This window comes from Pseudophryne corroboree, chromosome 4, assembly GCF_028390025.1.
Source record: "Pseudophryne corroboree isolate aPseCor3 chromosome 4, aPseCor3.hap2, whole genome shotgun sequence".
Classification (NCBI taxonomy): Eukaryota; Metazoa; Chordata; class Amphibia; order Anura; family Myobatrachidae; genus Pseudophryne; species Pseudophryne corroboree.
In genome coordinates, this window is record NC_086447.1 from 240,313,283 (window position 1) to 240,338,720 (window position 25,438).

Below are 25,438 nucleotides of genomic sequence, written 5' to 3' on the forward strand. Positions count from 1 at the left end.
AGTGACCGGAGTATGTGAGGTGTATGGGAGCAATGACGCACAGCTGCAGTGCTGTGCGTTACCTCAGTGAAGCTGAAGGCTTCTGCCGCCTGACGTCTTCTGCTCTGGGCACAGTGTAAAACTGAGGTCTGGAGGAGGAGCATAGAGGGAGGAGCCAGTGCACACCCAGAGTCCAAAGCTTTCTTAAAGTGCCCTATCTCCTGCGGAGCCCGTCTATTCCCCATGGCCCTTACGGAGTCCCAGCATCCTCAAGGACGTTAGAGAAAAGAGTGAGAGAGATACAGGGGGGAGATGAGAGAAAGAGAGAGAGAAGAAGGAAAGAGAGTAGAGAGAGAGAAAGCGAGAGCGAAAAGGGGGAAAGAGAGAGAGAGAAGAGGGGGGGAGCATAGGGGAGGGAGAGATAAAGGTGGGGGGAGAGAGAGAGAGAGAGAGAGAGAGAGAGAGAGAGGGTAGGAAGAGACAAGACAGATGAAGTGGTGTCCCTGGGATGCAGGCGGTGGGTGAGGAGTGTGGGGCCGAGGATAGGAGCTTCTGGATCTGCAGTCCTTGTCCAGAAACAACTGGAGCATGAGGGATGTACAGGGTCCAGAAAATGGCAGCTGGTTAGGTCTAGTGGGAGATCCCAGCAGGCAGTAGAGGAACCTGGAGGAGAGGAGCCACCTGGACAAGATGGTGGCGGGCTGGGTGTCCCAGCTCCTCTACAGCCCCGACTGCAGGCAAGAGAAAGACCGGAGAGACCAGAGAGCCGCAAAAGTTAAGAGGGCAGTTCAGAGAGCAAAACGGAGATGAAAGCAGTGTTCACTGCAGCCACCACTGGATGCGACGATCAGGGAGTTGGCACGGAGCGGTGGCTACAGATGAGCAGTGGTGCTGGCAGGGCAGGGGACCGGAGCAGCGGGTGCAGCTATTGGTGAGCATCAGGCCGGTGCATGGGGCTCTCTAGCTGAACAGTTCAGAGTCCAGATGATGGTAGACTGGACTCCAGGGAAAGCCTCCCAGAAACGTGTGAAATAAAGTGCACACGTGGGATAACAGCAGGGCTGTTTCTAGCCAATTTGGCTCCCAGTGCAAGATTTAAAAATGCGCCCCCCCATGACATAAAAAAATGTGCCCCCCCCCCACACACACACCTAGATAAAAAAAAAAACTTGCGCGCGCACCCGGCAAGGGGGCGTGGCCTCATCTAAATGGGTGTGGTCTCATTTAAATGGGCATGGCCTCGTCTGAAAAGACTACCTCACAATCCAGTTTTTGACCCTGCTCCAACAGATCACGACCGCCACAGGAAAAAATTTTTTTACCATATTAAGCCCCACACAGTAATGCCCCCTGCACCATATTATGCCACACACCGCAATGCCCTTGATACATTAAATCCCCACACTACGGCAGGCAAGAGTCCCCATTTCACACATTACGGCAGGTGTCCCCATTTTACACATTGAGTGAGAGAGATAGAGAATACTTACAGAGGCGATTACCGGTCTTCGGCCCGCCTCACCAGTCGCTCCTCGCGCCGGCCTTTCCCTCTTCCTAACTTCCTAACGTGCCCCCCTATCTCCCCTCCTAGTTGCGGACTGAGCCCAGTCCTCCTATGGTAGGGTGTGGGTCCCTCAGGCAGTTGGGCTCTCTGGCTGCATATACTGTATACCACACTCCCAGCTGGACTGGCCTGATAATCAGCAAAAGATGAAAGTTACATTTATTTATAAATATTTTTAAAACTTGAATTAATTAAAAAGAATGCTTTAGTAAAATAAAATATTATCTTTTTAATGATAGTAATCTATTAACACCATCTGGAGATGGCAGTAAATCCACAATACTTGTTAAATGAGCTTCACTATCTAAGCATCTATTAACCCCATCTAGAATACCCTGCACATATAGTACAGGTTTCTCCTGGCATAAAACTGGTGCTTATACTACCCCTGCAGAGACGAGCACATCTCGAAATTCATTCAGCTTTTCTAGCAATTCTTTTTTTTTTACGCCTTCGTTTTTTTTAGATCAAAATGTGGTCAATACTACATGAGCCCCACAGCGAGGAGGCCAGAACATGGGGTAGATTCTAAATCAGACAATTGGAAGTGTTGCCCATGACACTCAATCAGATTCTATCATTTTCTATAATGCAAATGAGAAATGGCAGCTAAAATCTGATTGGTTTCTATGGATAACACCACCACAATACTTTTTTTTTAGAACTTTTTGTAATTCTGTCCCTATGACCCTACAGCATATATGAAGTCTGTAAAAATGACAAATACTGCATTTGCTGTTAAACTGTGTTGTGGCCATGGTATAGTTGTATTGTCTTCCTTGTCAGAGATTTATAACCTAGAAGAAACAAATACACAGATATAGTGTATTTAAACATATTCTGCCACAGTGGTTAAGAACAATTAACAATGGAAACTCGTTCAATTGTAATTCCATGTACAGAACAACTCCCTAGTCCCGCAAATGTTCTACCTTTAATTGTATCATGCACTTATTGTACTAAGCAAATGATGTATTAGTAAAACTGCTAGTCATCCATAACTATGTTCACCACTGTCATTAAAATAAAAAATAAAATAAAGAAACATTTTTAGGTTGTGGCAGACTCAAATAATTACAATTCAGCCCTCAGTGAAAACAGCAGCAGTTTCATCTACATGGAGTGACAATAGCTGTCATTGCTATTGCTAGGCCTATTGCATAACTGCAGGGAAAGGCTTGCCAGGTAACCATCACCTTGGCACTGTCTGTACCTGTCTTCTAATAGATGCGCAGCAGCAGCCACTCTGGGCGTTGTAGTTCCGGGACTGCCAGAGATACTACAGCGTCTCCACGTTGGTACCCGCCTGGGAACTACAACTCCCAACATGCACCGCGTCGCAGGAGCTTCCCAGCTGCTAGCCGCTGATAGCCCCTCCTAGGATGCCGTTATGTCAGACTTGGTTATTGACACATAAGTTACAATTGTAATGAAAGTAGCCACATAGGCTTTACAGGAACTGCAACGTTTCCTAGCATGGGGGGAGACAAGGCACCGAGAGCATCCAGGACCCTGGACCTTTTCCAGCATCAGGGAGCTTTGCAGCTGCTGGGCTTCAACTTTTTACTCATCCTGACTATCCTGACTATCTGGCTGTTCAAGAACCGTCGCTTTAGGTTTCTTCACGAAACTGGAGGGGCCATGGTGTATGGTGAGTTTATTCATTGCATCGTTGTCATTTGCAACCCAATAATGTTCTGTTCTGGTATAGACAGAAGTGGGACAGTCAGAGGCAGAGCATGGGTGGCACAGCTTCCAGCACTGAGGAGGTTAATGTGCTGTTGTTATGTATATGCTTTTTGTTGTTTTTTAGTTGCTTTGGGTATAGGCACGTTCCAGGCTGCAGACAGGAAGAGAGAAAGAGGCTGCTCTATCCTGCATTGCTAACAGTCCCATCTGATCTCTGCCACTACAGCACATTTCCTACATGTGTGCCCTTAAGGCTGCATGTACAGGCACATTCTCAGTCCTGTTTCACATGTTGTAGGCAGACCTTATAAAACCAATATGTAAAAATAAATACCTAAATAATTCTCAAGTTATACCATACGAGAGAAAAGTTAGCCACTCCTCAATAAAAGCACATTGTAAACACATTTATATGAGGTTAGGAAGCATTGGCGCACGTGCGTCTGCATAAATTTGGCTTGAACAAGACAACTTCTTGTTTTATCACAGATGTGTGTTTATATGGCAGGCTTACTTTTTTCTACTAGCTAAAAAAAACACGGGTTTTTGCACGGGGGCGCGCATCGACTCAGGTTTTTTGGTAGTGGAAACGGCTCCCTCGGAAAAGACACGGGTCAAGTGACCCAGGAATCCTACCCGGGTAGCTACCTGGGAATGACCCGGGTAAGGGTGTTGTGTAAACAGGTTACCTGGGTCATCCGACCTGGGACACGTTTACAGCATGCCTGGAGCCCATACCTCCCTGACCACAGTGTCCCGCTGGTGGTCGGGAGGTTGGGGGGGACAGCGCATGCTGTCAGTGCTGCTGTCTGCCCTACTATGTAGACAGCAGCGCTGGCGGGGAAAGTGTGTACCGGAGGCAGGGGGCAGCCCAGCAGCTTCCAGAGTGCTGGGCTTGCCCACAGCGTGACGGTGGGCACCTTCGAATTGGGGACGTGGCCTAACGGGTCTGAGGACATGCCCTGAGGGTCCCGATCTGCCGGTTTTCCCGGTGCTTGGAGATGACGTCATCTCCAAGTGCCGACCAGAAGACTCTGCACCTGGGTGCCGTGTAAACGGCGCCAACCCGGGATATTCCCGGGTGCGCCGCAGTGAAAAAGTGGTCATGTCTAGGGTCTGACCTGGCTCTGAACCATGTGTTCCAAATCCTGGGTCAGACCCGCGACTTTAAGTGGAAAAGGGGTACTTGTTTCAAGTTGAGGTAAGCAGGACAATAAGCGCATAATTACCAATATTATAAAGGAATTTCCAGGGAGACGAAAGACCACCAGGGGTGAGACGGGACAATTAACAGTGGATGAGAGAGAAGTGGATGGTTGGGGGAAAGAATGCTGGAAAGTGCATGGCGTTCGGTAAAGAGTCGATTTTGGTAAAAAAAAAAAAATATATATATATATATATGTATATACTGTATATAAATCTTGGGCTTTCCAGGGCGGCGGTGACAAGGAGGTGTCTTAGCGCATGCTTGGAGATGGCCCTATTATGGGATTGTCGCAGTTGTGTACACAGATGCTCAACTGCTCAGATAGGAGATCATACTCGGATGGAGAAACTGCACCTGCAGTAGGGCAGAGCGTTGGCGACTTTTGCACACCTTGCGCCTGTCGTTGATGCCGCTCTGATTTTACAGGGTATTTTGCTTCGCGGTTGAGTTGCTGTTGTTCCCAAACGCTTCCACTTTCAAATAACATCACTTACAGTTGGCTGTGGAATATCCAACAGGGATGAAATTTCATGAACAGTCTTATTGTAAATGTGGCATATTATAATTATCACAGTACCACACATGAAGTCACTGAGCTCTTCAGAATGACACATTTTGTATCACAAATGTTTGCAAATGGAGACTGCATGGTGCCTGATTTTATACACCTGTGGCAGTCTGATTGAAACACTTGGATTCAATAATTAACAGGTGTGGCCAAATACTTTTGTCCATATAGTGTATGTTTTATTTTCATGTCGAATGTATTTACTGTAACTACAAACACCTCAGCTTCTGTTGTTTACTCTTTTATAAATCCAATTTTTTGTTGTTGCAGTTATTCAAATAGAGCTGACACATAAGTAGTAGGAATAGACCTTCCAAGAGGTGTATCTTGGAATGCCTCCACATCTAATTAGGTAACACTTGTTTCTCTGACGTCCTAGTGGATGCTGGGAACTCCGAAAGGACCATGGGGAATAGCGGCTCCGCAGGAGACTGGGCACAACTAAAGAAAGCTTTTAGGTCACCTGGTGTGCACTGGCTCCTCCCACTATGACCCTCCTCCAAGCCCCAGTTAGATTTTGTGCCCGGCCGAGGTTGGATGCACACTAGGGGCTCTCCTGAGCTTCTAAAAAGAAAGTTATATAATTAGGTTTTTTATTTTACAGTGAGACCTGCTGGCAACAGGCTCACTGCAGCGAGGGACTAAGGGGAGAAGAAGCAAACCTACCTGCTTGCAGCTAGCTTGGGCTTCTTAGGCTACTGGACACCATTAGCTCCAGAGGGATCGACCGCATGGAACTGGCCTTGGTGTTCGGTCCCGGAGCCGCGCCGCCGTCCCCCTTACAGAGCCAGAAGCAAGAAGAGGTCCGGAAAATCGGCGGCAGAAGACATCAGTCTTCACCAAGGTAGCGCACAGCACTGCAGCTGTGCGCCATTGCTCCTCATACACACTTCACACTCCGGTCACTGAGGGTGCAGGGCGCTAGGGGGGGGGCGCCCTGAGCAGCAATAAAAACACCTTGGCTGGCAAAAATACCACAAAATATAGCCCCAGAGGCTATATATGCGATAATTACCCCTACCAGAATCCATAAAAAAGCGGGAGAAAAGTCCGCGAAAAAGGGGCGGAGCTATCTCCTTCAGCACACTGGCTCCATTTCTCCCTCACAGCTCCGCTGGAAGGAAGCTCCCTGGCTCTCCCCTGCAGTCTACACTACAGAAAAGGGTAAAAAAGAGAGGGGGGGCACTAAATTTAGGCGCAGTATATATAACAGCAGCTATAGGGGACATAATTCAGTTAGTCCCTGCATTATATAGCGCTCTGGTGTGTGCTGGCATACTCTCACTCTGTCTCCCCAAAGGGCTTTTGTGGGTCCTGTCCTCTGTTAGAGCATTCCCTGTGTGTGTGCGGTGTGTCGGTACGGCTGTGTCCACATGTTTGATGAGGATAATGATGTGGAGGCGGAGCAGATGCCTATAGAAGGGATGTCACCCCCTGCGGGGCAGACACCTGAGTGGATGGACTTATGGAAGGAATTGCGTGCACGTGTCGACTCCTTACATAAAAAGTTTGACGACATGCCAAATGCGGGACAGCCGGCTTCTCAGCTCGTGCCTGTCCAGGCGTCTCAAAGGCCATCGGGGGCTCTAAAACGCCCGCTACCTCAGATGGCAGACGCGGATGTCGACACGGATACTGACACCAGTGTCGACGACGATGAGTCTAGTCTAATGTCCACTAAGGCCATTCGTTGCATGATTGAAGCAATGAAAGAGGTGTTACAAATTTCTGATATAAACCCAGGTACCACTAAAAAGGGTATTATGTTTGGGGAGAAAAAATTACCCGTAGTTTTTCCCCCATCAGAAGAATTAAATGAAGTGTGTGAAGAAGCGTGGGCTTTCCCTGATAAAAGATTGGTAATATCTAAGAAGTTACTAATGGCGTTCCCTTTCCCGCCAGAGGATAGGTCACGTTGGGAGACACCCCCTAGGGTGGATAAAGCGCTCACACGTTTGTCTAAAAAGGTGGCACTACCGTCTCCGGATACGGCCGCCCTCAAGGAACCTGCTGATAGAAAGCAGGAGGCGATCCTGAAGTCTGTATATACACACTCAGGCATTATACTTAGACCAGCTATTGCGTCAGCACGGATGTGCAGTGCTGCCGCTGCGTGGTCAGATTCCCTGTCAGAAAATATTGACACCCTAGACAGGGACACTATTCTGCTAACCATAGAGCATATAAAAGACTCAGTCTTATACATGAGAGATGCACAGAGGGAGATCTGCCGGCTGGCATCTAAAATAAGTGCATTGTCCATTTCTGCTAGGAGAGGCTTATGGACTCGCCAGTGGACAGGGGATGCAGATTCAAAAAGGCACATGGAAGTTTTGCCTTATAAGGGTGAGGAGTTATTTGGGGATGGTCTCTCGGACCTAGTTTCCACAGCAACTGCTGGGAAGTCAGCATTTTTACCCCATGTTCCCTCACAGCCTAAAAAGGCGCCGTTTTATCAGGTACAGTCCTTTCGGACTCAGAAAAACAGGCGTGGAAAAGGCGGGTCCTTTCTGTCCAGAGGCAGAGGTAGGGGAAAAAGGCTGCAACAAACAGCAGGTTCCCAGGAGCAAAAGTCCTCCCCCGCTTCTTCCAAGTCCGCCGCATGACGGTGGGGCTCCACAGGCGGAGCCAGGTACGGTGGGGGGCCGCCTCAAAAATTTCAGCGATCAGTGGGCTCGCTCACAGGTGGATCCCCGGATCCTGCAAATAGTATCTCAAGGGTACAAACTGGAATTCGAGGCGTCTCCACCCCACCGGTTCCTAAAATCTGCCTTGCCGATTACTCCTTCAGACAGGGAGGCTGTGCTAGCGGCAATTCACAAGCTGTATTCCCAGCAGGTGATAATCAAGGTGCCCCTACTTCAACAAGGACGGGGTTACTATTCCACACTGTTTGTGGTACCGAAACCGGACGGTTCGGTGAGACCCATTTTAAATTTGAAATCCTTGAACACATACATAAAAAAAATTCAAGTTCAAGATGGAATCGCTCAGGGCGGTTATTGCGAGCCTGGACGAGGGGGATTACATGGTATCCCTGGACATCAAGGATGCTTACCTGCATGTCCCCATTTACTATCCTCACCAGGAGTACCTCAGATTTGTGGTACAGGATTGCCATTACCAATTCCAGACGCTGCCGTTTGGACTCTCCACGGCACCGAGGGTGTTTACCAAGGTAATGGCGGAAATGATGATACTCCTTCGAAGAAAGGGAGTTTTAATTATCCCGTACTTGGACGATCTCCTAATAAAGGCGAGGTCCAAGGAGCAGTTGTTGGTGGGAGTAGCACTATCTCAGGAGGTGCTACACCAGCACGGTTGGATTCTGAATATTCCAAAATCACAGCTGGTTCCGACGACACGTCTACTGTTCCTGGGTATGATTCTAGATACAGTCCAGAAAAGAGTGTTTCTCCCGGAGGAGAAAGCCAAGGAGCTGTCATCTCTAGTCAGAGACCTCCTGAAACCAAAACAGGTATCGGTGCATCACTGCACGCGGGTCCTGGGAAAGATGGTGGCTTCTTACGAAGCAATTCCTTTCGGCAGGTTCCATGCCAGAATCTTTCAGTGGGACCTGTTGGACCAATGGTCCGGATCGCATCTTCAGATGCATCGCCTAATAACCCTGTCTCCAAGAACCAGGGTGTCTCTGCTGTGGTGGCTGCAGAGTGCTCATCTTCTAGAGGGCCGCAGATTCGGCATACAGGACTGGGTCCTGGTGACCATGGATGCCAGCCTTCGAGGCTGGGGGGCAGTCACACAGGGAAGACACTTCCAAGGACTATGGTCGAGTCAGGAGACTTCCCTACACATAAATATTCTGGAACTAAGGGCCATTTACAATGCCCTAAGTCAGGCAAAATCCCTGCTTCTACACCAGCCGGTACTGATCCAGTCAGACAACATCACGGCAGTCGCCCATGTAAATCGACAGGGCGGCAACAAGAAGCAGGATGGCAATGGCAGAAGCCACAAGGATTCTCCGATGGGCGGAAAATCACGTACTAGCACTGTCAGCAGTGTTCATTCCGGGAGTGGACAACTGGGAAGCAGTGGCCTCTGCCGCTCAGACAGGACCTGCTGCAGCAGGGGTCCTGTCTGTTCCAAGACTTACCGCGGCTGCGTTTGACGGCATGGCGGTTGAACGCCGGATCCTGAAGGAAAAGGGCATTCCGGAGGAAGTCATTCCTACGCTGATTAAAGCCAGGAAAGATGTAACTGCAAAGCATTATCACCGCATATGGCGGAAATATGTTGCTTGGTGTGAGGCCAAAAAGGCCCCAACAGAGGAATTTCAACTAGGTCGATTTCTGCATTTCCTACAAGCAGGAGTGACTATGGGCCTGAAATTAGGCTCCATTAAGGTACAGATCTCGGCTCTGTCGATTTTCTTCCAGAAAGAACTAGCTTCACTACCTGAAGTTCAGACGTTTGTGAAAGGAGTGCTGCATATTCAGCCCCCGTTTGTGCCTCCAGTGGCACCTTGGGATCTCAACGTGGTGTTGAGTTTCTTAAAATCACATTGGTTTGAGCCACTTAAAACCGTGGATCTAAAATATCTCACGTGGAAAGTGGTCATGTTATTGGCCTTGGCTTCAGCCAGGCGTGTGTCAGAATTGGCAGCTTTGTCATGTAAAAGCCCTTATCTGATTTTCCATATGGATAGGGCGGAATTGAGGACTCGTCCCCAGTTTCTCCCTAAGGTGGTATCAGCTTTTCACTTGAACCAACCTATTGTGGTGCCTGCGGCTACTAGGGACTTGGAGGATTCCAAGTTACTGGACGTAGTCAGGGCCTTGAAAATTTATGTTTCCAGGACGGTTAGAGTCAGGAAAACTGACTCGCTATTTTTCCTGTATGCACCCAACAAACTGGGTGCTCCTGCTTCTAAGCAGACTATTGCTCGCTGGATTTGTAGCACAATTCAGCTGGCGCATTCTGCGGCTGGACTGCCGCATCCTAAATCAGTAAAAGCCCATTCCACAAGGAAGGTGGGCTCATCTTGGGCGGCTGCCCAGGGGTCTCGGCTTTACAACTTTGCCGAGCTGCTACTTGGTCAGGGGCAAACACGTTTGCAAAATTCTACAAATTTGATACCCTGGCTGAGGAGGACCTTGAGTTCTCTCATTCGGTGCTGCAGAGTCATCCGCACTCTCCCGCCCTTTTGGGAGCTTTGGTATAATCCCCATGGTCCTTTCGGAGTTCCCAGCATCCACTAGGACGTCAGAGAAAATAAGATTTTACTCACCGGTAAATCTATTTCTCGTAGTCCGTAGTGGATGCTGGGCGCCCATCCCAAGTGCGGATTGTCTGCAATACTTGTACATAGTTATTGTTAACTAAAGGGTTATTGTTGATCCATCTGTTGAGAGGCTCAGTTGTTTTCATACTGTTAAACTGGGTATAGTATCACGAGTTATACGGTGTGATTGGTGTGGCTGGTAGGAGTCTTACCCGGGATTCAAAATCCTTCCTTATTATGTCAGCTCGTCCGGGCACAGTGTCCTAACTGAGGCTTGGAGGAGGGTCATAGTGGGAGGAGCCAGTGCACACCAGGTGACCTAAAAGCTTTCTTTAGTTGTGCCCAGTCTCCTGCGGAGCCGCTATTCCCCATGGTCCTTTCGGAGTTCCCAGCATCCACTACGGACTACGAGAAATAGATTTACCGGTGAGTAAAATCTTATTTTATGCAAACATGCCTTTAACGCTGCCTGTGCAATGCTTGCTCACAGCCATCTTTCCTCATCAGATGTGAAGGACACATTTAAACAGAAAGCAAAAATGGACTTACCTTTATGTCAAAATTATAGTAGTTCCAATCACTGGCGGATTTTACCTATAGCTGCGCTTCCCCCACTAAAATTTGCCACCCTAATGACTGCCATTGGAAGCACTCCATGCTAATCAAATGATGGACAGGAAATCCCAGAGGGAGCTGTCTTGTTCCCTGAGACTGCCAGTTAATAGAGAGATCACTTCCCATAGGAAGCTCCCCTCCCCTCCCTCCTATCCCTGCTATAATGACAGCACTTGATATAACTAATGTTATAATTCTTAAGCTCAATTATATATTAAAATTAAGTGTGTGTATTTCTACATCAAATACACATCAGCTAATGGGAAGTATATCTTAAAACATGTAAAGCTCATTCACTAACATTGTATGTGGGTGACATATGTACTAAACCATAGCGACTAATCAACCATTAGTTGTTTCTCAAGCAAGTGGTGGAAGCTTTGTACAGCTAGGTACTCACTGTACAATTATTGAGCCGATTTGCCAATAATTGGGTTCTCGGACAAATTTATTTGATAGTGTGTACGAAGGATCATTTCAGCGTTTCGCCGATTCTTGAAAATGTTGGCCAAACAAACGAGCGGTCGATTTTGCAAACTGATGTCCCAAACCAGAAATCTCAGACACAATCTCCCGATATCGAGCAGTGTGTGTGCATTCTCAATAATCTGCCCATATTTCCTATGTTTTCCTGTCACTATGTCATCTTTCTTGTGGGCGGACATATGCAAATGCAGTGTGATGTGGCAGAAAATGGGTAACTTTAAAAAAAAGATTTTTTTAGTGTGTAGCTCAGATATTGGTGCCTACAATTTCCCGAAAAATCGTCCTATTGTCGGGCTGACCCAAAAAAATGTGACAGTGTGTACCTAGCTTTACAGTGTGTCACAATAGATAAATAGACTTGACAAAATACATGTGGGTGTGAATTGCAGGCAAGTCTAATTGAACTGACCCCCTAGATAAGGCATGTCCAAACTGCGGCCCTCCAGCTGTTGTGAAACTACACATCCCAGCATGCCCTGACACAGCTTTAGCATTCTCTGACAACAAAACTGTGTCAAGGCATGCTGGGATATGTAGTTTCACAACAGCTGGAGGGCCGCAGTTTGAACATGCCTGCGGCCTAGATCATAGATCTGCAAACTCGATCCTCATTATCCCACACAGTGTACGTTTTGCAGGTAACCCAGCAGGTGCAGAGGTATATTATTTACTCACAGACACATTTTAAAAGGTCCGCAGGTGGAGTTAATTATTTAACTTGTGATTCTGTGCATGCACTGTGTGGGGTAATGAGGACCGAGTTTGCAGACCTATGCCCTAGATGTTTGTCAGTGACCCCAATAATGAAATGTAAATAGCATGGTGACAGCAGCAGCGGAGGCGCAGGGCTGCACGGGCGCCGCCACTGATTGCTGCTGTGTGTGCGTTCGGGAAGGAGCCGGAAGGTTCAGCGCGCGCCTCTCCTGTGTCCCTCCTGGGTCTCCGGTGGCGGCGTGTCTGTCAAATGAAGTGCCGGTTCATGAGTCAATCAGAGCTCGCGGACCGGCAAGCCAATCAGGAGCCGAAGCTGCCGGTCCGCGAGCACTGACTGGCTTACGAATCGGCTCTTCATTTTACAGACATGCCGATGGAGATACAGGAAGGACACAGGAGAGGCGCGCGCTGTGCCCTCCGGCTCCTTCCCGTACATTCAGACTGTACCCATTCCCTCCTTCCTGGACAGCACAGCAGCGGGGTGAGGGTGTGTACCTGCCACTGGGGAGGCATATTTGGCACTGGGGGCATATGTGTAGCTGGCACTGGGGGGCATATGGGGCACTGGGGATATATGTGTATCTGGCACGGGGGGGCATATTTGGCACTGGGGCATATGTGTATCTGGTAATGTGGGGGCATATGTGTTTCTGGCACTATGGGCGGCATATTTTTATCTGGCACTGTGGGGGGATATCTGGCACTGGGGACATATGTGGCACTGGGGGCACTGCCCAAGCAACAAGCATTACCCCCTGGTAACAAGCACAACACCCAGCTCATGAAATCCCTGGCAACAAGCATTACCCCCTAGCAATGAGCATGACACCAAGGGCATGAAACCCCTGGCAACGAATGTTACCCCCTGGCAATGAGCTTGACACCCAGCACATGATGCCCCTGGCAACAAGCATAACACCTAACGCATGAAACCCCTGGCAAAGAGCATGACACCCTGAGCATGAAAACCCCTGGCACCGTTCATGGAACCAAAAGCATGAAACCCCTAGCAACGAGCAGGTAATTTAAAAGTAATTACAAGCCTTAGGGGCCCTACTCATTTGACGATGCGCCGCCGAGGTGCCCGACGGCCGAAACGGCCGACGAGCGACCCGGCGGCGGGGGGGCAGGGACAGGGGGAGTGAAGTTTCTTCACTCCCCCCGTCACGCGGCTGCATTGAAGTGCAGACAAATATGGACGAGATCGTCCATATTGGCCTGCATGCACAGCCGACGGGAGATCAGCGATGAACGAGCGCGGGGCCGCGCATCGTTCATCGCTGGAGTCTCCACACTGAAAGATATGAACGAGTTCTCGTTCATTTATGAACGAGATCGTTCATATCTTTCAGAAAATCGACCAGTGTGTAGGGCCTATAACTGTAGGGCTTAATGTGTAATGGGCATTGCGGTGTGTGGCCTAATGTATCACGGACATTGCAGTTTATAATGTGTCACAGGCATTACGGTGTGTGGTATACTATATCATGGGCATTGTGGCATGTGGTATAATGTCTCAGGGGCATTGCACTGTGTGGTATAATATACAATGGGCATTGCGGTGTGCGTCATAATGTGTCACAGGCATGACGGTGTGTGGTGTACTGTATCATGGGCATTATATGTGCTATAATGTCTCAGGGCCTTTGCAGTGTGTAGCATAATGTATAATGGGCATTGTGATGCGTGGCATAATGTGTCACAGGCATTACAGTGTGTGGCATAATGTGTCAGGGGCATTACGGTGTGTGGCATAATGTCTAAGGGCCATTTCAGTATATGGCATAATGTATACTGGGCATTACTATAAGGAGGAAAAATGTCAAATAATGTAAGAGGCATGAATCAGGATATTTTTTTTCCAGTGGTGGCCAACGTCTAGGCTTGCAGGTTGCAAAACTGGGGTATAAGGTAGTCTTATCCTGCAATGGCACACCCCCTTAAGCAAAGCCACACCCGTTTCAGCAAGGCCACACCCCTTTTTGTGGCATGCGTCTACGGCGTGCGCAGATTCAGCACTTTACTAGTGCCAATTATGGGTGGGGGGGGGGGGGGACCAGAGAATGTTTTGGCTTGGGGGAGAAAAATTTCTAGTTACGCCACTGTGTGACAGTTAAAATATTAACACCGTAATGTTGAATGTCTGTGTCGACAGTTAAAATGTTGACACCTAACATGTTGGCACAGACAAAATGCTTGTGATATGTCGTCACAGTTAACTATCGACACAGCTGACAATGTAATTTTTTAGGGTTAGATTCAGAAAATGGAATCCAAAATGCGGCAATAATATGATATCATACACCTCTGAGCAGTGACGGTAAGGTGTAGAACAGTGGTCTCCAACCTTAATTGGGGTGTGAGCTACTTTCGGAAAATAAAACCTCTGAAGGAGCTACCTCCTCCTCCCCAACGCGCGTGCGTTCCTGCGAAAAGTGGGTGTGGCCTCACGACTACAAGTAATCCCCCCCCGCGTAGTGCCAGATACACAAATAATGCCCCTCAGCATTGCCAGATAAACAAATAATGCCCCTCAGCAGTGCCAGATATACAAATAATGCCTCCCAGCAGTGCCAGATACACAAATAATGCCCGCAGCAGTGCCAGATACACAAATAATGCCTCCCAGCAGTGCCAGATACACAAATAATGCCCCTCAGCAGTGCCAGATATACAAATAATGCCTCCCAGCAGTGCCAGATATACAAATAATGCCCCTCAGCAGTGTCAGACACACAAATAATGCCCCCAGCAGTGCCAGATACACAAATAATGCCCCCCAGCAGTGCCAGATACAATGTCTCCACCAGTGCCAGATACAATTCCCCCCACAGTGCCATTTAAAATGCCCCCGCAGCGCCAGATAAAATGCCCCCCCGCAGTGTCCGATACAGTGCCCCACACAGTGCTAACCCTTGCTGGCTTCTTCTACTGCCATCGGTGCTGCTCCTCCTGTATGAGGGACGAAAGGGGAGGAGAGTGCAGTGCACGCCTCTCCTGTGAAGTCCGGAGAGCAGCTGCGGTGAGGGTAACAGTCCGGCGGCGGCGGGTATTTCAAATATGGTGCTGGTAAGTGAGCCAGTCAAAACTCGTGGTCCGGCAGCCAGTCGGGTACCGCCACTGCCGGTCCACGAGCTCTGTTTGGCTTATGACCGGCACCATATTAAAAATGAAGGGAGGAGGAGTGCCAGTGACTGCCCAAGCCCGTGCGCTCTGTGAGCTACTGAAAATACTACGGCGAGCTACCGGTAGCTCGCGAGCTACGGGTTGGAGATCACTGGTGTAGGACATATCAGCTATTTCAGTGCACTTTAACCACCTTTATAATGGAATGCCACCTACAGACATGCCAACAGGTGCCTCCGTTATATGCCTGTATAGGTGCTAAATCAATTGATAACAGACCCTCTTGCTAACTAATCACACCGCAAATGCATCAAATGAGTATTAGAATGCAGGAACGGTAACTAGGTAAAAGGTGTACACTACCCCTGTGACCAGGAAATACTTTTATGTATATATTCCCTACTGTGCACCCCCATTCCCTAAGACTACTGGACAACAATTTTGGTTGTGCTGGGAATCTGTCATTCACAGAAGACAGCTTTGTACACTCTGATTAGTTTAAAGCTGCAAAAATCTACAGGTGACTTGATGTCAGCATTAATGGCCACACTTGAAAGGAATGGGCAGCATCCTTTGCCTCAGAGACCCAGTCACAGCCCACAGTGGAAGTAACTTGCCCCAGCCTGTCCCTACAGTATATACGATATTCTGTGTCTGCCTCTACTACTGATTCTAACTGGTCTCTGGCTTACCATAACTGTGTGTAGATTAAATACCTTCCAAGTATTCGGAACAGGATGTCATATTCTATGGGTATCAATTGAACCTGTCTTTTACTCTTTACATCATGCATACTGTATGCATTTACATGCGACAGCTGTGAAAGTGCTGTATAGCTTTCATGGATATACAACTTGGTATTCCATTCTCATTCAAAACCATATACCACAGTGTCCTGTTTTGTGAACTGTTACAAATGGCTCTGTTCATATTTTTATGACAGATTCTATTTGCATTAAACTTTTAGTTCCTTGATTAGAAGGAAGCAGTAATGCTACTTACAGCTATATGCATATGCATTTCTGCACTGGTAAACCACTTCCTCTGTGCTCATTCTTACAGCTGTCAGCAGCGCTAATGCCACCAGTTCATCTGTGAAGCACATACAGTGCTGTATATTACATTGCTATGGCCTTAGAGGAGTCTGGCTGGAGCAACAGCTTATTCAGAATGAGCCACCTATATTATTTTGCACAAATCATCTTTTCTGCAACATAATCAAATAGGAAACTGTGTCACATAATGACATTTCTAGGTTGATGTTCTTATTTACTGTACAGGACACATTCTTTTTTATTTCCTTAAAAGATGTCAGTTCAGCTGCATTCACTAGCTTCAGGGTTTGTACATAATAATATTGCTGAAAAACAGAGCTAATTAAACTGTAGTTTATGCCTGGTAATTGGCCCTTTCTTTAACATAGTGTGTTCATGGACGTGTCTCACAGCTTTCCTTTCCCAGCCTGGGAGCTTGTCTTCATTAAAATGGGTAGATCCCATGCTTGTGGGTTCTCTGTTATATCTACTGGCTACTGGCTAGCATTGGGGCTTGTTATAGTATTTCCAGATATAGCCACACTTTATTTGAAGTGCCATGAGACAGACATGCAGCATCCCAGCTCTGCAGTCCAATCTTTCCATTAGCCATTTTTAGGGATTTCACCCAACTTTCCAGTCCCCTGCAGTTCCGGTCTTGGCTCCAGTCACATCATGGATCTATCATTGTAACTTCAACACTGTTTGTAACTGTAGTATGGGCCATAGTATTTGCAGCCTACCTGCCGTTTGGAGGCAGCAAGCCTAATTTACCCATGGTTTCCTGCTGCCAGAGGCTTCCCGAGAACCTTTATATGCCCTCTGCCCTCATCTGACCTTTAGGCTTCATCACATTCCTGACCAGCAGTGAGGACTAACCCATGGTATCCGGAGAAGCCTGCAAATGCAGCCTGCACAGCAGCCGAAAACAATGGGTAAATTTGAGGGTGGCCACCCTCCGTGATCAGACCCAGTGACTGCAGGATTTGGCTTCCACACAAATGAATCCCTATCACAAGTGAAGCAGCTGTATCTGGGGTGAAAACATTCTCTTTGGGAAGGTGGGAAGGGAGTGGGCTCCTTTTGCCCTGCCTGTAGCTTTTTTGGTGAACTCAAAGTGCCTTAAAGGCTTCTCTCATTCATCCCTTCTTGAGGAGATCTAGTATAATTAAGGCCTAGACTTTCTCCTGCATCTTCACTGCTGCACCCATTCACTTTAGTGCCCGAGCTAAATCCATGGCTCTGTGACAACCTCCGGTCTGTCACATCATTCAGTGGCTAGACTAGTGCACCCTTCCTCCTTCGCCTGTCCCATGTTTGAATGTTAGTCATAATCTGCTCTACCCCACTGCAGTGTACCCATTTATTTTGAGGACCTCTAGAATTGGATGGTTAAGCAGCTACTGACAGTGGACCTTATATGTTAGGTTTCAGTTTGTTTAATCTAAATCTCTTTGTACACTTTGGGGAATATGCAATTCCAGGCGAATTGCGGCGTTTTTAAATTCGACACAATTCGACCATCGAATTCCGGCCGGCGGGTGCCGGAATTCGACATATTCAATAAAAAACGGATTCGACAGTCCCGCTGTCGAAAAACGGACCAATTGACGGATAAGTGCGTCTTGGATTCGACTTTTCCGACGGCGCAAAAATGGTTAAAAAACAGAAAAAAATTGCGTGGGGTCCCCCCTCCTAAGCATAACCAGCCTCGTGCTCTTTGAGCCGGTCCTGGTTGTAAAAATACGGGGAAAAAATGGACAGGGGATCCCCCGTATTTTTAGAACCAGCACCGGGCTCTGCGTCCGGTCCTGGTGCAAAAAATACGGGGGACAAAAAGCGTAGGGGTCCCCCGTATTTTTTGAACCAGCACCGGGCTCCACTAGCTGGAGAGATAATGCCACAGCCGGGGGACACTTTTATACCGGTCCCTGCGGCCGTGGCATTATTAGATTCCGCCAGCAAAGTGAGGCGGAATGAAATTGACGAAATTACTGTCGAAAAGCACTGTTGTCGAATCGATATTCTTCAATTGAATATACTTTTGTCGAAAAGCCGCATTTTTAACAGTGCAGACATGTTGAATTTGACAACTGTCGAATTTGAAAAAGTCGAATCTGAAACGGACGTTTTTTTGTGGAAAAGTACTGTATTGCATTGTCGAATCCAATTCGACATGTTTTCTTTTGTCGAAAATGCCCCGTTTTTCGACATTTGCGGCAATTCGGCCGCAATTGCATATACCCCTTTATGTCTCCGCCACTTTCAATGCAACATGGTTTTGTCAAGGTGCAAAGTTGCATGATTTTTTTGCTTGCCTCCAAACTCAGAATCTGCCTTTGTGTCTTGTATCCATACTCCCTTATTTCTCTTTTGGTCAACTGTTGTCATCAGTCAGGCCCAGGAGTTTAGTTCAATTCTTTTTTTTTTTTACCTTGGATGCTAGACAAGCTTTGAGTTCTAGTCTGGAGGCTTTACCCATAATAACAGCCCAGAAGACACCCACATACCCAGTCCTATAGGAAACATCAGGGAAAATCACGAAAAACTACCGTTTTTTGCTCCCGATGTTTCATCATGGGTAAATCAATACCACCCATAGAGTTAAACAGGTTGGGTTTATTTTAAAGAGACCAGCTGATAACAAAACCAAATGGCTGCTCATTATCCTGGAACATAAAGCCAGATCCCCACTTTTTATGCTCTCACTGGATGCAGATAAAGCCTTTGACGGGCTTCATTGGGGCTATACAAGGGTCATTATTCTTACTTTTTCAGTGAACATTTCCACTATTTTTCCTTCTCTGTTCTCATCTCCTACAGCTAGACTGTTTGGAAATGGCTTACTAATTGTACTTGTCTGTTACAGAGGGACCAGGGACAAATGTACCTCCCTAAGGGGGTCATTCCGACCCGATCGCTTGCTGCAGTTTGTCGCAGCGTAGTGATCGTGTCAGAACTGCGCATGCGCCGGCGCCACAGTGTGCCGGCGCATGGCAGCCATCGTTGCCTAGCGATCGCCTCTGAGACAGAGGTGGTCGCTGGGCGGGAGGGGGCTGGATAGCAGCGTTAAGCCTCCGTTTAGGGGGGCGCGGTCCGGCCAATGTAGGCGTGGCCGGACCATTGGGGGGGGGGGGGGGCGCGGTGGCTGCGTGTGGTCACACGCAGCCGCTGCGGGCCGGGGAGCGATGAGTAGCTCCCGGCCAGCACGCTAAAGCTGCACTGGTCGGGAGCTACTCTTGAAGTGCAAAGTTATATTTATTGGGTTTGAGTATGTGCTCACGCATGCATCTTGTTTGTTTGTGATTATTGTATCCCTACCACAATGTCTTTCAATTATTTACCTTTATCACACTTTTCTTTCTGTACTCCTGTATATCTTGAAATATAAAAAAAACTTGAATACAACATTCCCTCCCACCTCTCCGCAAGTATTTTGTATTTAAAGTGTAATGAGTAATGTAATGCAGTGCGAGATGGCCGGAGCGCCAAGATTCCAGCCGGACATGTATGCTTTTTTAAAGTGGCAATCATTTACAAGGCAAAACCAACATAGTTTTGCATTGTAAATGTTTGCTGCTTTTAAAAAAAGTACGAGTTTGGCCGGAATCTTGGAGCTCTGGCCGTCTCACACTGCATTACATATGGGCCAAAGTTGTAAGAGTACATATCTTGTTAACTATTAATGACACTGGGGTTCCAGAATTGGTCTGGTAATTTCTGTGTAGCCACCTTCAATAGTAAAATATTAAATTTGCCATCTACGTGGGCAGGATTATCAGTACGACGTTGTATGTTGTATTGTTATCTATTCTGTCAGGTAATCATTTTTCTGGATCTTTAATGGGTAGCCTGATGGACCCTGTGAGGGTCTCCTAAAATATATTTGCTCAGAGAGAACTATAACCTTGGGACAGTAGAAGGTAATAGAATTCTTATGGGAGAGCCAATAACTTCCACATTTTCTGTCAAAGGAGAATATTATCCTAGTGGCACCACAACATATGGGTTGAGAAACCAATTGCTAGTTACATTATTAAATAATCAATCCTTTTGTGAACTACCACTTTAATGGTACAAAACAATGCATACTTGTGGCCTTGATCGAAAAATGATTAAACCGCATTGTATTATAACATACATAATGAACAATAGGTTAGAGCAGGCTTTTTCAACCAGTGTGCCGTGGCACACTAGTGTGCCGCGACCAGTTGCAAGGTGTGCCGCGGAGCCAGAGCAGCCTCCTGCACCTTCAGAGTGAACTGTTGGCCCGGGCTCTTCTTAGAGGATCATTTATGCTCTGGCTGTGACCTGTGCCTTGATGACACGGCGGTGTGATATCATAGGTCACGGCCGCCGCATCTCACCACCCAGCCAGCCCACCTGCCTGCATACACATCTTCCAATTTCCGCCTGCATCCACAGCTTTCCTTGCCCACCCACATCCACACCTGCCCGACTGCCCGCTGCTCAGTATACGCAGCAATCCACTATGAACAACCCCCGCCACTGAGGGACAGGGAGGAGGACAGCTGACTAGTAGGGGCTAATATTTGTTATGTTATTTCTCCTGTGGGGAGCAATAGGATTTATGGGGGGAACAATGTGAATAATTCATGTGGGGAGCAATAGGATTTATGTGGGGAGCAATGTGATTGATTTATGTGTGACCAACATGATTTATGTGGGGAGCAATGTGATTGATTTATGTGGGGAGCAATAGGATTTGTGTAAGGAGCAACATGATTTATGTGGGGGAGCGATGTCATTGTTTTTTTCAATGTATGTGTGAATTTTTTATTACTGTGAGGGCCAATGTGTGTTTTTTTGGGGGGTTTTATGTGGGGTACGGATGGTGTGCCTTGGCAATTTTAAAACATTGTTCTGTGTGCCGTGAGTAAAAAAAGGTTGAAAATCACTGGGTTAGAACATGTAACAAGATTTCAGTACAGTGGTTTGAACTTTGCCTCCCACTAAAATGCTCATATTCTATACAAAGAAGGACACACATTGCCAAGGCACAAAACTACCGCTCTGTTTGTATCAGAAGATATGTATTGACCATTTTATTATAGGATGTTGTGGCCACACATCTGCTAATTTTGGCATACAGTTTGTCTGACTTCAAAGCTTCAGTTACAGTTACGGCAAACAGGTCTTTCAGGAGACTGCCATTCACAATACCTCCCCCTGCATCCCGAACACTGACAATCCAACAGTCGGCATGCCGTCTAAAAGGGACTATTCCCACTTTTGGGTTTCCACGACACCCATGGAATGGGAATAGAACCTGCAGCTCACCACCGAGCCCACAAGCGGCTTCGTTGCTCTCCCTCCCCCCTCCGGCATTCTGTGGCCGGGATCCTGGCATCGGGATGCTGACCGTCAGTATCCTGGCTGCCGGTAACCCATACCCAACCTGGAGATAGGCTGAAACTGCTACCGAAACGGGAAACTTATTGGATAGTTACTCTGAACACGCTATACCCGGCTGGCTTAAACCTGGGATTTGAACCGTTTATTAATTAAGAACTTTATTCTAATTGCAAGAGTCTATAATACTGTGCTACTCTGTGGTGAATACTGTGCTACTCTGTGGTGCTACCAGTTATAGATCTTAAAATGACATAATACTGTGGTGGGAGATTTTGTGACATACGATTACAGACCAGTGAACTCCCGAGTAGTTAATAGAGGAATGATTTCTACTTGCAGGAATGTAAGATATAAAGGAATCCCTGTGATAGAGAAAATGCTTATTTTTAATGTAGATTTTATTAATGTCCTTTTTTATTGAATTAAGTAGAAAGGGTGTAATAGTACTGAATACAAAGTGTACTAGATTATGGAGGAATAGTACAGTCTAAATAGATTCCAGAGATGTCTCTGTCAGTTAATTGGTTAATGAAATGTTAAAATGGAAGACTGTGCTACGCTAGGCCAGCCCTCTGACAAAATCCGATGTGACAAAACGCGTTGGGGCGTGGCCTAGCGCAAGGTGTGTATAGCGGTGATGGGTCATTCCATGGTAACAAACATTACGTTTTGACTAAACAGATCATGTGAAATATTTTTTTAGCATATGTTTTGAATATTTTGTGCAAAGTAAATGTTTGTGTGGTACAGGATATGCTTTAATTTTGATGCAAAGCTTGGCATCTTGTCATTGTTAGATGCTCTGAGAGAGGACTGAAAACTGGTAACAAACGTTACATGTCTCTGTTTTCATGTAATGACCCTGATACACCTTTCTTCATGTAATTGTCTGTATGTGAACTACCTATGGTGGTTGAAACCGCCATTTGTGGTACGTGATTTTAATACTTTGGTGTGTGGAAGCTGCCAGAATAAATGAATGTTGGCCTAAAATGACCTCAGATTTTCACACAAGTCCTAATAATAAGATAAAGAGAACCAAATCAAACAAATGAGACAATTTTTTTTGTAGATTTTCTCATATTTTTATTGAGAAAAATTATCCAATATCACATCTCTATGAGTGTCAAAAGTATGTGAACCTTTGCTTTCAGTATCTGGTATTATTTATTATTTATTTGTTAACAGTTTCTTATATAGGGGGTAATTCCAAGTTGATCGCAGCAGGAGTTTTGATAGCAGTTGGGTAAAACCATGTGCACTGCAGGGGGGGCAGATATAACATGTGCAGAAAGAGTTAGATTTGGGTGGGTTATTTTGTTTCTGTGCAGGGTAAATACTGGCTGCTTTATTTTTACACTGCAAATTAGATTGCAGATTGAACACACCCCACCCAAATCTAACTCTCTCTGCACATGTTAAATCTGCCTCCCCTGCAGTGCACAAGGTTTTGCCCAATTGCTATCAAAAATCCTGCTGCGATCAACTTGGAATTACCCCCATAGTGCAGCAAATTCCGATGCGCTTTACAATTGGAAATGACAATGATACAACAAAACTGGGTAATAACAAACAGTCATAGGGGTATATTTACTAAGGTCCCGATTTTGACCAAGATGCCGTTTTTTCTTCAAAGTGTCATCTCGGTAATTTACTAAGCAAAAATCACGGCAGTGATGAGGGCATTCGTAATATTTTGGAAGTCCTTGGAAAAAATCACGAATCAATACACCATCGGTCAAATACGCCTGCAATTTGGTAGAAATTGGTCATTTACTAAAAAGTGCAAAACACAAACACTGCCGACAATAGCCAAACACTGCCGTGCTAAAATACAAATCGTGAAAAAGTGCTAAAAAAAAACAGACCTGCTTTTTTATCCCGTGTTTGTATAGGCATGCAGGGATCCATGAGATCCGTGCATGTTTATCAGTGGGAAGGGGTGGGAAATGTTATAATTTAACAAAAAAAAAATGCGTGGGGTCCCCCCTCCTAAACCAAACCAGCCTCAGGCTCTTTGAGCCGGCCCTGGTTGCAAAAATATGGGAAAAAAATTGACAGGGGTTCCCCCATATTTAAGCAACCAGCACCGGGCTCTGCGCCTGGTCCTGGTTCCAAAAATACGGGGGACAAAAAGCGTAGGGGTCCCCCGTATTTTTGAAACCAGCACCGGGCTCCACTAGCTGGACAGATAATGCCACAGCCGGGGGTCACTTTTATACAGTGCCTTGCGGCCGTGGCATCAAATATCCAACTAGTCACCCCTGGCCGGGGTACCCTGGGGGAGTGGGGACCCCTTCAATCAAGGGGTCCCCCCCCCCAGCCACCCAAGGGCCAGGGGTGAAGCCCGAGGCTGTCCCCCCCATCCAATGGGCTGCGGATGGGGGGCTGATAGCCTTTGTTCAAAGTGAATGATATTGTTTTTAGTAGCAGTACTACAAGGCCCAGCAAGCCTCCCCCGCAAGCTGGTACTTGGAGAACCACAAGTACCAGCATGCGGCGGAAAAATGGGCCCGCTGGTACCTGTAGTACTACTACTAAAAAAATACCCCAATAAAGACAACACACACACACCTTGAAAGTATAACTTTAATACATCCATCCACACCTCCATATACACATACTTACCTTATGTTCCCACGAGGGTCGGTCCTCTTCTCCAGTAGAATCCATGGTGTACCTGTAGAAAAGATTATACTCACATAATCCAGTGTGTTAGGCTCCTCGGAAAATCCTTTTGTAATCCACGTACTTGTAAAAATAAAAAAACGGATACCCGTCCACGAACTGAAAGGGGACCCATGTTTTCACATGGGACCCCTTTCCCCGAATGCCAGAAACCCCTTCTGACTGATGTCTAAGTGGGTTTCTTCAGCCAATCAGGGAGCGCCACATTGTGGCACCCTCCTGATCGGCTGTGTGCTCCTGTACTGTCTGACAGGCGGCACACGGCAGTGTTACAATGTAGCGCCTATGCGCTCCATTGTAACCAATGGTGGGAACTTTCAGGTCAGCGGTTGACCGAAAGTGACCTCACCGCTGACCTGAAAGTTCCCACCATTGGTTACAATGGAGCGCATAGGCGCTACATTGTAACACTGCCGTGTGCCGCCTGTCAGACAGTACAGGAGCACACAGCCGATCAGGTGGGTGCCACAACGTGGCGCTCCCTGATTGGCTGAAGAAACCCACTTAGACATCAGTCAGAGGGGGTTTCTGGCATTCGGGGAAAGGGGTCCCATGTGAAAACATGGGTCCCCTTTCAGTTCGTGGACGGGTATCCGTTTTTTTATTTTTACAAGTACGTGGATTACAAAAGGATTTTCCGAGGAGCCTAACACACTGGATTATGTGAGTATAATTTTTTCTACAGGTACACCATGGATTCTACTGGAGAAGAGGACCGACCCTCGTGGGAACATAAGGTAAGTATGTGTATATGGAGGTGTGGATGGATGTATTAAAGTTATACTTTCAAGGTGTGTGTGTGTTGTCTTTATTGGGGTATTTTTTTAGTACTAGTACTACAGGTACCAGCGGGCCCATTTTTCCGCCGCATGCTGGTACTTGTGGTTCTCCAAGTACCAGCTTGCGGGGGAGGCTTGCTGGGCCTTGTAGTACTGCTACTAAAAACAATATCATTCACTTTGAACAAAGGCTATCAGCCCCCCATCCGCAGCCCATTGAATGGGGGGGACAGCCTCGGGCTTCACCCCTGGCCCTTGGGTGGCTGGGGGGGGCCCTTGATTGAAGGGGTCCCCACTCCCCCAGGGTACCCCGGCCAGGGGTGACTAGTTGGATATTTGATGCCACGGCCGCAAGGCACTGTATAAAA

The 25,438-nt window shown here is 47.1% G+C and overlaps 1 protein-coding gene across 1 annotated transcript in view; it reads left to right on the top strand.

Moving 5' to 3' along the window:
• The first annotated feature begins 2,860 nt into the window (after nucleotides 1-2,860).
• The window catches only part of SLC9A9 (solute carrier family 9 member A9), a 1,718,538-nt gene continuing 1,695,960 nt past the window's right edge, over nucleotides 2,861-25,438 (top strand). The window contains 1 exon segment of the mRNA XM_063915975.1: nucleotides 2,861-3,194. Within this exon segment, the coding sequence (XP_063772045.1) occupies nucleotides 3,020-3,194 (175 nt within the window). The 5' untranslated portion in view covers nucleotides 2,861-3,019.